Raw genomic sequence first — 14,371 nt, 5'->3', positions numbered from 1 at the left:
AGAAAAAATTGGCAGATTCCACAAACAGTGGGAGTCGATCCTATATGAAGCACGAAGGAGAAATGTTGATATGTCACTTTAAAATCAGCACAACGTTACGAGGTGGAGGTAAATGATGCTGTACTTGACTTCCGTGTCATGATTATCATGTTTTGATGAGTCGTTTGCCTTTGTCGTCTCTTCACGCCACGTGATACCAAATTTAGTATATGTAGAGCTAGCGAAACGACCGCGAGCACGCTATAAGCGTGGTATGTTGTATTGCTCTTACAGGACACGCGTGCCAGTATTATCATGAATTGCACCAGTCAAATACTTCGTCATCCACTGACGTCACGTAACACCGAATTCGGTATATGTGGAGCTAGCAAAACGGCCGCGAGCACATCATGAAGGGCCCAATATACTCCAATGTAGCATTGACGCGCGCGCACGCTGGGCACTGCGACGCTATGATAGCAAAACGAGAGCACTAAATTGTTTGACGCCAGGTGTGATCCGCGTTCATTGGCGCGGCCCGACGGCAACCGGCGCGAAACGCCACATGCTGCATTTCTCGACGATGCGTTACCTAGACAACACTGCGCCTTCCACACTCGTTCCCCGGGTCACAGCCTGGCCCACCGATGACCGCTATGTTCCAGAAGAGAACATATCTCTCCTAACTTATAGAGAGATAATTACCTATCACCGCGACCCCTACCGATGTTTTCATCCAATCTGCAAAGGACTCAGGAAGATGGACGACAGAATTTGCCGGCTATTTACCACTTCTTTACTGTGCTCGGAAGTGCTTACACGCTCTCCCTCTTCCTTTTCCGGCCTCTGCCATTACTGTGCCGAGGTGGCTGACACCTACCATAAGGTATGGGCATGCCAGCTCAATCCTTCTTTACCGCCGAACCGAAATTCAACAAGAGAGGACTGTGAGGTGGCCCTTCTCGGTTGCCAGGACCCTGTGGCCCAACAAGCCATGGTACAGTGGGCCAGGACAGCAGCCACGACCAATGGGGTCCCTGACTAAGGACTCCATTTAGTACTGCAGGGAGGCTGACCCACTAGAGGCTGGTCTCCCTGGCAACCTGTTTTGTAATAATAAATGTTGGCTACTACTACTACGTTTTGCGACGGAGGGACACTGAACGCGCTAAAACGTGGATGCGTCAAAGCAACGCAGTGCGGCGCGCACCTGCGAGTATATGGCAGAACCAGAGCCTGCCGTGGCAACATCTGCGAGCATGCGCACCGCGTCACGTAGAATTGTATTGGCGCCTTCGATGTGGAATGTAGTCAGGTTCTCACAGGACACGCACCTAATGATTATCATGTTTTCATCAGTCACATGCCTTCGTCATCCATTGGCGTCACGTAATACCAAGTTTGGCATATGTGAAGCTAGCAAAATGGATGCCAGCGCATCATCAGTGTGGCATGTAGTCATGTTGTTACATGACACGCTTCTCATGTTTATCATGTCTGTACCAGTATCATACCTTTGCCATCCATTCACGTCCCGTAATACCAAATTTAGTATAAGTAAAGCTAGCAAAAGGGCCTTCAGCGCACCATGAGCGTGGCATGTAGTCATGCTGTTACATGACAGGCATCTCATAATTATTATGTTTGCACCAGTCACATACCTTCGTTATCCATTCACGTACTCTAATATCAAATTTAGTATATGTGACGCTAGCGAAAAGGCCGCGAGCGCATCATTAGCGTGGCATGTAGTCGTGAGTGTCGTGATTTTCATGTTAGGGTCTGTCATTTATGTTCTCCATGCATTCATGCCATACCATACAAGTTTTGAAACATGCCTTGTGAACAAAACCACTGCAACAGCTGCAGGACCATAAAATATTGTTACGGAAAAGAAGAGCCGCCGTATCGATGAGGCTGTAGAATAGGTAAGGGCGTGACCAGTTTACTAGCGAGAGAGCGGCGACCACACTTCGTTTTCCTCGTCAGGCACACACGTGCGTCGCCCCTAAAATCTCAGTATGCATGTAGCCTAATCCCCGGCGGCAGAAGCGCCGTCGCGACGCATCTAAATATCTACGTCACTAGGAGAGTGGTAGGACTTGAAGCACGCAACATGTACAATATGGGTAGCCTGTTTGGCACATGAAGGCGACGGGGCGACAGGACCTATTTCATATGTCAAAGGAGTAACGATACAAAGGACTCAGTATGAACCTGTGTAGGGAGTGAGCAGTTTTTCTGACAAGCTAACTTGACGGGTTGGAGACCAGAGCAGGACCAAAGAACCGGGCGGAAAGTATACGTCGCGGTGTCGTTGGTCAAACAAACGCCGTTGCTTCTCTTGAGAGGTAAGAAGGCGAGTGCGGGTGATTTCGCGTGCGTGAGCGGCCCGAGTGATAGCGTACATGGCATATTAACTGGTCGGTACTGCAGGGGACGGTATGACGGGGTCTAGAGGCAATGTTTGTTCTCGGCCAAACAGCAGGGAAAAATGGAGAATAACTGGCAGTGTTATGGCACGAAGAATTATAGGCAAATATGACGTACGGCAACGTAAGATCCCAGTCGGTGTGGTTGGTGAAACATACTTCACAATCATGTCTGTAAGAGTTAGATGTAGACGCTCCATGAGTTCGTTGGTTTACGGATGGTATGACGTGGTCAGCTTGTGTCTCATTTGACATGACTGCAAGATGTCGGCTATGACCTTTGACAAAAAAGTGCGGCCATGGTCTGTAGGCAGCTGCCGTGGGGCTCCGTGTTGCAAAATGACGTCCTTCAGGAGGAAGTCGGCGACGTCTGTGGCGAAGCTTGTTGGAAAAGCTCGTGTGATAAGGCGTGGCGTAGTCAGTGGCCACAGCTATCCCCTTGATACCCGAGGAAGACAAGGGGAAAGGGCCAAGTAGGTCCAAGCCAACGCGGAATGAACGGTTCTGACGGAATGTCAAGAGGTTGAAGGCGTTTGGCGGGAAGTGTCGATGGCGTTTTGCGGCGCTGACATTTCTCACAAGCCGCAACGTATCTTCTGACTGAGCGTGCAAGCCCTGGCCAGAAGAAGCGTTGGAGTATTTGGTCGTAAGTGCGTGACACACCAAGGTGACCGGCAGTCAGAAGGTCATGAAGTTCATTTAGAACTTCCGAGTGAAGGTGCTTCGGAATGACAAGCAGCAGGGCCGGTACATCCAGCTCAATACTTTGGCGGTATAATACATCATCGTGGAGCATGAATGAGCGATGGAACTGTTTGGAAGATGGGGATTCGAGGCGCTCAATGATAGCACGCAAGGACGCATCATGGCGCTGCTCGTCACTGATGGATGTCATTTGCGAAAGGGAAAAGACGCTAGGCTCGGTGTCGGTGTCAGGCATAGTGCTTGACTCAGCAACCGGGTAGCGGAACAGGCAGTCTGCGTCCTGATGTAGGCGTCCGGACTTGTGCGTCACCATGTAGGTATACTCTTGCACTCGTAAAGCCCAGCGCCTGAGCCGGCCAGTAGGCTCCTTCAGTGACGTAAGCCAAGATAGCGCATGATGGGTAGTTAATACAGAAAAAATTTGTGCCTTATGATTATGGGCGGAACTTTGAGACTGCCCAAACAAGAGCAAGACAGTCACGCTCTGTAATGGAATAGGTGCGCTCAGCAGCTGTGAGGAGGCGGTTAGCGTAGGCGACAACTCGGTCGTTTCCCCGTTGGCGTTGGGCTAGGACGGCTCCGATCCCGTGACCACTAGCATTGGTTCGGACTTCAGTCGGAGCGGATGGGTCAAAGTGAACCAATATATGTGGAGTCGTCAGAAGCGTGATTAGATGAGAAAAAGCAGCAGCTTGGTCGGTACCCCACGTAAACGTGACGTATTTCTTCAGAAGCTCAGTGAGGGGTCGAGCGATGGTTGCAAAACCTTTCACAAACCTTCGAACAAAATCCTACCAAACTCCGGACGTCTGCAACTGACCGGGGTACAGGAAAACTGGTGACTGCACCAATTTTCTCCTGGTCCGGCTGCACACCAGATGCGTTGACAAGGTGGCCCAACACCGTAATTTGCCGCCATCCGAAGTGGCACTTCGACGAGTTTAATTGAATGCCTGCGGTGCGGAATATGTCGAGAATAGCTGAGAAACGCTGAAGCTGGGTCTTAAATGTTGGGGAATATACAACGACATCGTCAAGATAACAAAGACATGTTCATCATTTGAACCCTGTAGCAGAGAGTCCATCATGCATTCGAACATGGCCGGGGCGTTGCATAGCCGAAACGGCATAAACTTGAACTGATATAGGCCATCTGGAGTTACAAACGCAGTCTTTTCTTGCTCTTTTTCGTCGACAGCAATATGCCAGTAGCCCTAACGTAGGTCTATTGAAGAAAAGTATCGGGCGCCGTGGAGACAATCGAGAGCGTCATCAATGCGGGGTAAAGGGTAAACGTCCTTTTTTGTGATTCTATTCAGATGGTGGCAATCCACGCAGAAGCACCACGCGCCATTTTTTATTTTTAACGAACCCAACGAGGGACGCCCAAGGGCTCGAAGAGGGTTCAATAATTCCTTTGTCTAGCATCTTGCTGACTTCTTGTCGAATTACTTTACGCTCGGTCGCAGACACCCGGTATGGTCGCCGATGAATGGGTTGAGAATCACCTTTGTTAATGCGGTGCTTGGCGAGCGAAGTCTGGCCGAGTGGACGGCTGTCTATGTCGAATACGTAGCGGTATGAAGCCAGAAGGCGGAAGAGCACGGCTGACTTCCCAGGTTCGAGGTCCGGGGCGATCATGTAGCGTAAGGTTGCATAGAGGCACATCGCATCCTGCGAGTGACGTGGGTGATCGGGACACGGATCTGCCGCAAACCTGGTGACGTGGTCTTCAATTAAGGGTCTTAGCGTGACGACCGATATTCCTTGAGGGTGCACTTGTTTCACGAAACCAAAATTGATAACAGGTAAATATGTTCGGTTAGAGGCCATGGTTACGATGGAGTGTGGGACAGTAATGTCGCGCGCCTGGAGACCATCAGGAATCGGCGTCACGATATAATAACCGTCGAGCACGGGAGAGGGTGTCGCCAATTCAACGAATGTGAGAGATTTAGGCGGTATCTGGAAAAACTCAGTGGTGCACAAGCTGTTCGGGAGTTCAGGGTGAGAATCCGGGAGAAGAGGAAGTTCTAGGCAGAGAGTACCGGCGGCACAATCGATGAGGGCAGAATGCGTTGATAGGAAGTCCGTGCCGAAGATTAGGTCGTGAGAGCAGTTTTCAAGCACCGTAAATAAAACGGGGACATGACGGCCGGCAATACAAACGTGAGCGGTACACATTGCAGTGATGGCCACAGTTCCACCATCAGCGACAGCGAGGGCTTTAGTTGCTGCAGGCGTGAGGACTTTTTTGAGCAGGCAACACAGATGAGCACTCATTATAGACACTTGAGCGCCGGTATCGACTAACGCCGTCAAAGAAATACCGTCCACATACACCTCAATCAAGTTCGTATCAGTGGAGAGCGTCAATGGAGGATTTGGATCAGTCACAATTGATGCAGCACTATCTCCCGGAACTGCATGATCTACTTTTCTGTCCGAGAGGATCCATAGTTGACCGGCGACGGATAGCGGCGTGGTTGGGGCGATGGAGAACGGCGGCCTTGAGGTGACGGCGAACGAGCGGTGGAGCGGCTGTTAAGGACGTCAAAAGAAGGGTACACACGACTGGGCGAATACCTACGGGAGTCCTCATATGGTCGAGTGAAGGAAAATGGGCTCTAGTTTGAGGGCGTCCAAGTGCTGTGGCAGTAGCGGAAGATATGGCTAAGGCGGTGGCAGCGGAAGCAGATTGGTCTGTCGTCTGCAGTTCTCCATTCCGTCTTATCGCGGGATCGCGGAATAAAATTGTAAATTTATTATAATTGGTCTGGAGGTGGGTCGGGAGGCGGAGCAGGCAACAGGAATACCGAGCTTTGCGATTTTCTTGGATAACGGAGACCGCCGGAGGTGTTTGTGTGGCGCCATGGTCAAGCGTATGTGGAGGAAATGGTGCCGGACTTTGCGCCTCAAGCTCCCGTCAAACTATACGTGTCACACTGTCCTGAATGGGTGGTGTGGAACCGAAATTGGTGCAGGTTGACGTAACAGCCGTGTTTGGTAGCCGCGTAAACTGAGGCAGAACACGGCGGCTTTTGGCCATTTCGAAGCGGCGGCATTCCTTAGTGGTCATATCTACTGTCGTGACGTTGGTATACACGAGCAAGTTGAAGGCGTCGTCCGCGATGCCCTTGAGAATGTGGCCTACCTTGCCACCCTCTGTCACTTGCTCGTCCACTTTCCGGCTCAATGCGAGCACGTGCTGTATGTACGAGACATGCAACTCAGTTGAGGACTGCGCACGAGTGGCAAGTTTATTTCGCGCTTCCATTTGGCGACAGGACGGGTCCCCAAAGAGGTCGCGTAGTCGCTCCTTGAATATATCTCAGCTGGTGAGCTCGGTCTCAAGGGCGTCCAACCAAACACGTGGGGTGCCACCCAAGTAAAATATAACGTTGGCGAGCATCATTGTAGGGTCCCATCGGTGTGTCTGGCTAACACGCTCGTACATACGAAGCCGGTAGTCAACGTCAAGCCCAGGTTGTGCGGAGAATGTACCGGGATCACGGGGACTGGGCATCGTCAGGTATGTGGTGGCTGGAGCTACAGATGGAGACGCTGATGGGTTGTTTTTATTGGTAGCCATGGCCGGAGACTGAACGGTGCGGCCACTGCGAAGCTTCGTGGTGAGGACGGGGAACGTTCCACCTCCACCAAATATCTTACGGAAAAGAAGAGACGCCGTATCGACGAGGCTGTAGCATAGATGTATTTGAAACCAGCGGTAATGGCGCGACGAGTTTACCAGCGAGCGAGCGGCGACCACACTTCGTCTTCCTCATCAGGCACACACGTGCGTCGCCCCCGAGACTCTCAGTATGCATGTAGCAATATAAATCACGTTATGACTTATCAAATATGTTCTTTATACGTCATGTTCTGCCATACCAAGTTCGGTATTGATACCAAAGTAGTAGACGGATAGATAGATTGATAGATAGATAGATAGATAGATAGATAGATAGATAGATAGATAGATAGATAGATAGATAGATAGATAGATAGATAGATAGATAGATAGATAGATAGATAGATAGATAGATACGCTCTGTGGGGATCTGAGGCGCGCCCGCGACCATTTCACGGGCATTCCGCCACACGGCCACACCCTTTTATTTTCCCACTCTGTTAACACCACGTGGCGATAGATGGCGCCACGTGCGGGCACGGCACGCGGTACGCGCGCGCTGAAGGAGCGGTCTCTCTCTCCGTGGACGCCGCCGGGTAAGCACGTGTTTTCCTTCGTCCGCGTCCCCTTTGGGAATCGCCGGACTGTAACCTGCCCGGGGTGGCCTTGGGCACCTCGGCAGGCGTGTTTACTTGAGTGCTAGCTTCGGTAGCGTACGCTAAGCCCAGAGTGGTGCCTTGTGCTTGAAGTGGTCGTACCACAACGAGCCGCACTTGCCGTAGGCCTACGCGTACGAGGTTTGCCCTAACACTCCCGACCAGGCCCATTGGCCATCGTGAGAGTGCGCAGCATAGCCGCGAGGGACCTTTTCCCGACCGGCGTGTCAAAGCTCGCCATTGCCAGCTGCGACGTGCTCGCGGTTTTCCCCTTATTTGAATGTCCGCGTGCGGGTGCCTTTGATACCCGCGTCCCGGGAGCGGACGTTGTACTGTTGTTCGGGGTGCCGCCATAGGCAATAAAGTGTTGTTTACTTTTGCATTAGAACACTGTCTATTTGCCGCGCTGCGCTAAACGCTTTATTAGTTGAGCGCACGTGGAGTGGTGCGCTACACGCGAGTAAACGGAATAGCGGCCCTGTGGCTCGCTAAGCGTGAACCCGCGGTGATCGTCCGCTGCAGTTAGTAGCGGTGGGATCACCATAGCTCAAAGTCGCCAAAGTTCGCTAAAAAATGCTACGCATTTATAGTTTGAAAAACATAGTTGCCAAGCTGGCAAAGTGCGGTTGTGGCAAGTAATTGACAGACAATGTGAGGTGGCGTCATCGCTAGGCAGTTTCTTGTGAAGGCGACACACGTGTTTACTGGTCTGAAAAAGCGTCTTTTGAAATAGGAACGTGGATGAATGAGAAAAATGTACATAACAGTTTCCTCTTTTCTTGTGATTTTTGGTGTTACCATATGAGGGTCGATGGGAGTGGGGTTTTTTGCCCATGTGCTCACTCACTTGTAGGTGTCAATCCCTTTAGAGCGCTTGTTTTTTATGCACTGCCTTGGCAGTCTCGACAAAAGGAGACGTTTGCAGGAGCACTAGTCACATAATACGACAGGAACGCTCTTGCTTTTGGCTTTTTGACGCGCGTAAACCATAGCCGCATTGATCTCTGCCAGATAGCCTATATATCTTTTACATGATGATGACAGGGAATTCTCAACGGGCAACCTGTGGATTGTCACTCATATACTTAGAGTCGGTTTCACTCGGTCGCTATTTGGTATATATTTTACGAGTCGCACAAAGCGCTATGTGCGGGAGCCAATGCAGAGCCCTGCAAGTCTTAGGCATTTCGCCGCGCAAAGGAAGAAGAGAGCTTCATGGCACGGCTTACGTGAGTGACGAGGCAGAAAGAATTCTCTGGTTTTTGCCCTTGCTCGTCACGAATGGTGCAAACCGATTCGGTGTTCTCGCCCACGCATCAATAAAGAAGCGCAGACAGCATGGTTCTGTTCTCCACAAAAACGTCATTACTATTAACAATTATTTTACTACTGGTAAAGCTTGACTCACCGAACATAAACTAAAGAAAAAGGATATCATAATATCGAATCAGTTACACACTGGTAAATTTTAGGTGTTTCTGAAGGATATTTTGTGATGTTCCCACCTATATAACGTTAAACATTGTTTAATGGGTTGAATGCATAAAAAGAGCAAACCTCTTACCTTTGAAGATTAGTCAACTATCTTGCCGCTAACAATTGTTCTCCGAGATAAGTCATCGCAAATTACGGTAACAAATCGCGAAAGCCATGCAGACATAAGACATGAAGAAAATTACAAAGATTTCTTCCTTTTGTGATGTAAGGTTACTGAAAACTAAGAGATTTTTTTGTAATGTTTTACCACGCAAAAGAGCATATAGAGGATGACTGTTCCTAATATATTCTACACAGATCCTTATGGCAGCGTATGGCATTGACTAACACTCCCCGGTTTGCATGCACGAAAACCCGCGATAAATTGGTGAGCAGACGGCCGCCGTCGTAGATCAAATGACCGAACACTGGGCGCATTATCACAATGTTGGAGGTTTGGTTTCGGCGGGTGGCAAGAAGTCTCTTCGCCCACTTTACTTTCTGCCCGTTTATCCCGTAATTACAAATTTACATTTAGAACAGAACATTTACCGTGCACTGTATCATCTTTGGCTTCATTATCTATCAGTCACTGTTAAGGTTGTATAAAAAGCGCCTGGTATTCTTTTATTTCACTCATTTTACTCGGGATCAGTCACATAGAATTCAATACGCAGAACAGCCTGCGACCGTCTAGAAGACGCCTTTTGTTGTATTTTGTTTCCACATACACGGCCCGACAAAGTTCATTTATGAGGTCTTTGAAAAAGGGCAGGAGAGACTCCGTGTTACCACTTACCTTTAGAGCCAATGTGTTGTTCAGCTCGCCGAGTGTAAGTACTTTCGACGAATTAGATATAATCCCGTACGTGAACGTCGGACTGCCGAGATATTCCCCGGTGCGGTCAGCGACATTGGTGGGCTCACAAAGCTGAAAGTGACATAAAAAACTGAAATCAGTTACCCTACTATGAATACAGAGAAAGTGCGTAGCATGATGTGATATGAATTGAACTGATGTTTATGTTCATTTCACACAAACGGCAAGGCTGTATCTAAAGGCTGGAGAGCCTGACCAAAGCATTGGCTGCTTTGTACAGGCTGACATGAATGAACACAAACACTGTTACATAGTTAGCTGCATTGGCCAGTAAAACATAATGTTGCTGTTAAGCATGAAGCGTAGACAAAATGAAAGCATCCTAAAAAACATATACAAGGTTACACAGAGCAACGTTATCACAACGTGACCACGCAATTATCCCCATTCTTGCAGATCGCACTGGTTCTTTCATAACACCGACTAGGACGTTCTTGTTTGAGGCAAGGGTGCAGTGTTTGCTGAGTGTGGGTGGAATCTTGCTTTGTCACCTTGCTGGTTAAAGGAGTTGTGTGCAGTGTCAATTTTTATGAAAGCGAACATAGCAGCGCATTGTCTGCGCACTCCTGCAGCTCCTGGAAGCGCGTTCAAATGGGAGCGAAAGCAAGCACAGCTTCTTTTTGTGTCCTATCGCGGTGAGCAAAACAAGCAGTCATTGGTGATATGGAACGAGCGGAGAGAATACAACTTCCTCCTCTCTCCAAAGTGATTACCAGCGTCTTGTGTATTATCCTTGAAGGGGGTTCTCTATCACCAAAGAATGCTTGTTTCGCTTGCCATGAGATGACGCAAAAAGAAGCTGTGCTTGTTTTCGCTCCCACTGAAGGCCACGAGCTCCTGTGTATCCTTTCCTAAAAATTGACACTGTATATGTCGTCTGTAGCCAGTTGCATCATGATAGTTTTACGCGTCAGATGTAGAGACCAAGCACTGGCAAAGTGTGTGTACGAGGAGCTATGATTGTGTTTCGTTCGGTGGTAATGCCATCTTTTTGGGCGCCACGGGAGAGAGGTGAATGTTCCCGAACTGTTTATAGCACTTTAAAGGAGATGACTGGAAATACTTCTCAGTTATTTCTTTTAAATGTAGTATCTTAGACGTGGTTTGTTAATTTGCACACGTGATGTTTTTTTATTACCAGCTTTATTATAGACTCTAATGAGCGCTTTATTGTTAGCAGGGTCACGCTACAAGAAACGCACGGATGGTTGACAAACCAAGTTTCTAGAGTGCTCAACGCCCGGAAAGTGTTGAAAATTCCACATTCATCAGCTCTAGTAAAAGAAATGAAATAGAAAAGCAACGGTAAAATTTTCAGTGCCACAGCAGCGGTGAATATAGACGCACGTGAAGGAAGTCTTGAATGATGGCCGAATATCTTTTCGTAACGTGACAATAAAACTGGACCGGTATATTCAAGCGGAAAACAGTTGCTGTAACCCACAATAGCGTTACTTACTATGAGCCAAGTTCTCCCAGGGAAAGATATAGTTAGACTGTTCCCTGGGGCTCACACGCTCTTCTAAAACTCATATGGCGGCCACAACGTCCGCAACGCCTGCTCACGCTGTTGTAAATCTCCCTAATAGAAGCCGTGTTATTGAGACACCAAGCACTGTTATTGTGCCAATTAGGAGTATGCTATATAAATGCATAATAATTAGAACGTAGGTCACTACAACTGAAATCACTAATCTCACGTCAATTAACACATTTCTAGTCAAGACATAAAAAATACTTGTCAAGTTAAGCCGTAGCTAAGTATGCCATCAAAGCTGAGAACGATTGACCTGCTCTTTGCTCCGAATCACATAGAGTGACGTTCAGTTGCAAAACTGATAGTGAGACAACCACTCAGGCGTTGCTGCACTGTTCATGTGCTCGCTGAGTAGAGGAGCTGACACGTTCGTGCACCTTGTTCCTAGAAAACAGTTTGAAATGCCGCACATGCATTTTTGATGCCAGACATGTTTTTGTTGCCGATTTACGCCATCTTTCTCTCTCTGAGCATTTTCTTCCTGTCACGACCACGTGGGGCAAATCGCAGCCAAGCGAGAAGCTCGCGTGATCCTGTATAGCACTCTCGTTTTGCTAGACTGAATGCCTTCATGTAGCACGCGAGGAATTATTCGTTAGCACAGAGCACGTAGAATAATCACGTGCTTCATGACTCCAGCTGGCAGCAGTGTTTGACACTCGCCTTCATGCCTGCTAATGGCGCTGACTAACGTTCCAGAGTTTCCATGCACGTATGCTGCCCAAAAAGTCGACAAGGAGTTGAGCACCGTTGTGGCTCAGCTGGTAGAGCAACGGACACCTTACGTGGAAGGCGCTGCTGCCATCCCTGCCAACACTCTTTTCGTTCACTTTACTTTGTTTAAATTTACATCATTATGCTACAAATCACAATATTACTTTCATTGAGTTTCGGTCTATTATTATAGTTGTGTTGTGCCAAGCAGGGAAGAAAGGGCTCGTCGAAATTCTCTTTATTTCGGTTCACCTTAGAGCACTACCAGTTGCAAAGAGTGAACACAGATTGGTCTGAACGACACATACCGCTTGCCGTTGTCTCATCACGGACACGCAAGGCTTGTAAAGGCTTACATTAAGTGATCTTCTTGTGTTATTCATGACGTATTGAAGGGCGGACATTTCGAAGGAGATGCCAGTGATTGTTGAGGGTTTCTTATATGTGCTTCCCTGTGACACTGCATACCAAGCATGTCCCTGAAAAGAACAGTGAAAATGCATTCGAACAAAGCTTACCATAAGTGCTTCATGAAACCTGCTGCATAATTTTTTTGTAATTTTTAATTGACATTTTGAACTAAACATCGTGCTATGCCTACAAACTTTCCACATCCTAGTTTTAATTGTACGGTGGCGTACTGGCGGCGCTATTTTCTGATGTGACCTACTGGGCACAACCGAAAAAAGAAAAATTCCAGCCAGAACAGAATATGAGCACTTGAACTGTCAGGCAAATATCCCAGCGCACACACCTTTGTATTGAACTTCTTTGCAAACAGACCTTATGCAGGTGCCATGTCAGGTAAGAAACAATATAGGAGACCTTGTCTTCACAATCTTTCTAGGCATCTTAAAATGAGAGTTCGGCAACAAAGGGGCGAGCTTTAACTTTCCACAACTTACAAACAGCTAGGCCAAAAAAGTTGGTCGTTATCAATCACTGCACGAGGAAGCAAAAATAAATACGTGCATTACATACCAAAACAGTTGAAAGGTCCTATTTATATTCAGAAAAGTGTCCTGTGTGTGAATGGGGGCGTCACAGAAAGACCACATGGCTTACTTCGGCTTCTTGAGATGCTGCAGTGTCCAGCAGTGATGTTCACTAACTTAAGAAGGGGTGTAAAGGGCCTAGGTCTTGATTGAGCGCGAAAAGGCCCAGGTCTCGACACGGCCTCACGGACCCCGCCTTCAAAACAATCTGCGCAGTGGCACGCTTCCATACAGGCCGCAGTAGCGTTACTCATGCGCCTCGGTGACGAGTGACACTCGTGATGGCTCTGCTGTCAATTTCCGAGCGCCCACAGGAAGCATTCCTTAGAAATGATTATGGTACACTGACGTCATCTCATACTCGACATATCCAATAACCGTTACGGCGGACGCTGCTTCTGTTGCGTCATGTATGAGCCATGTTATGCTTCAGGAACTAAGAAAGAAAAAATAAAGGAAAGACGGGGACGTTCACCAGAATAAGGCTCCGGTTTGCTACCCTGTGCTTCGGAAGGAGAGAAGAGGTGTAGAAGAGTGAAAGGGAAGAACAAGAGTTGGTGACAGTAGAGAAAACGATGTGACTAGAGCACTATTTGAGCACTATTGGAAGCAAAGCTGTCAGCCAACAGTCACAGTTTGTCTGTGAGTTCCGTTACTTGCGAAACCCTCCACAACGACTTCAGAGCAGCTCATGACGTACAGCGGGTAGACCAAGAGCCCCAGTATTTTGTTCTCTGTCAGGCGGCGGTTGTCCAGCTGTCCTAGGGCGGCTGAGAGGGTCGCACGTTCACAGTTGAAGCGGGTGAAGTCGCTAAGAAAGTGCTCGACTGTTTCGCTGCGTTCCCATATTTCCCATACCGGGCTGTCAGTCACTTTATTAGGAAGTGAATATGGAATGCCGTTTCATGCCAAAAAGAATGTCTTTGAGAATACCACTTCATACCAATAATGGGCAAGGAAAGTAGTGTCACGTCGTGATAAGCCGAGTGGAAGATTAGTGGGGGGTCAGGTTCCAAAACATCTATCCGTGCACTTGTGAAAGTTGATGAATGCCATAAGTCAACCGTTAGACGACGTGCTAGCACATATCTGGTCACACAACTACTGTTTCGTTTATTATGCGAGCTCGTTACCAATATATTTCATTACATCGTGAGGTCCTCGATTGGGCACGTAAAGGCTGATGTAGATATTGCACGAAATGAGTGGCATGTGCAAGTGGCGCGTGGCGCCAACAGTACCTGCAGCTCACAACTTTGAATAATTTTTTGGCATATAAGCTGTCCTATCCTAGAGCTCATACATTGAGAAAGCCAAAAAGGATTTTTTGGTCGCATGACATGCATAGCATACTTCATTGCAT

General features: G+C 48.2%; 1 protein-coding gene across 2 annotated transcripts in view; it reads right to left on the bottom strand.

The window, feature by feature from the left end:
• The window catches only part of LOC142768686 (uncharacterized), a 32,162-nt gene that overhangs the window by 1,082 nt on the left and 16,709 nt on the right, over positions 1 to 14,371 (bottom strand). The window contains exons 4-5 of one of the 2 annotated variants that reach the window (XM_075870696.1): positions 12,322 to 12,492; positions 9,682 to 9,813 (exon numbers count right to left, since the gene is read on the bottom strand). In XM_075870696.1, coding sequence (XP_075726811.1) covers positions 9,682 to 9,813; positions 12,322 to 12,492 — 303 coding nt within the window. The remainder of the gene's footprint in view (positions 1 to 9,681; positions 9,814 to 12,321; positions 12,493 to 14,371) is intronic. The other variant, XM_075870697.1, reaches the window with a different exon arrangement.

Source organism: Rhipicephalus microplus, chromosome 8 (assembly GCF_043290135.1).
Source record: "Rhipicephalus microplus isolate Deutch F79 chromosome 8, USDA_Rmic, whole genome shotgun sequence".
NCBI classification, from domain to species: Eukaryota; Metazoa; Arthropoda; class Arachnida; order Ixodida; family Ixodidae; genus Rhipicephalus; species Rhipicephalus microplus.
Note: the sequence above shows the minus strand (reverse complement) of the source record. Positions and strands in the feature narration are given on the sequence as shown.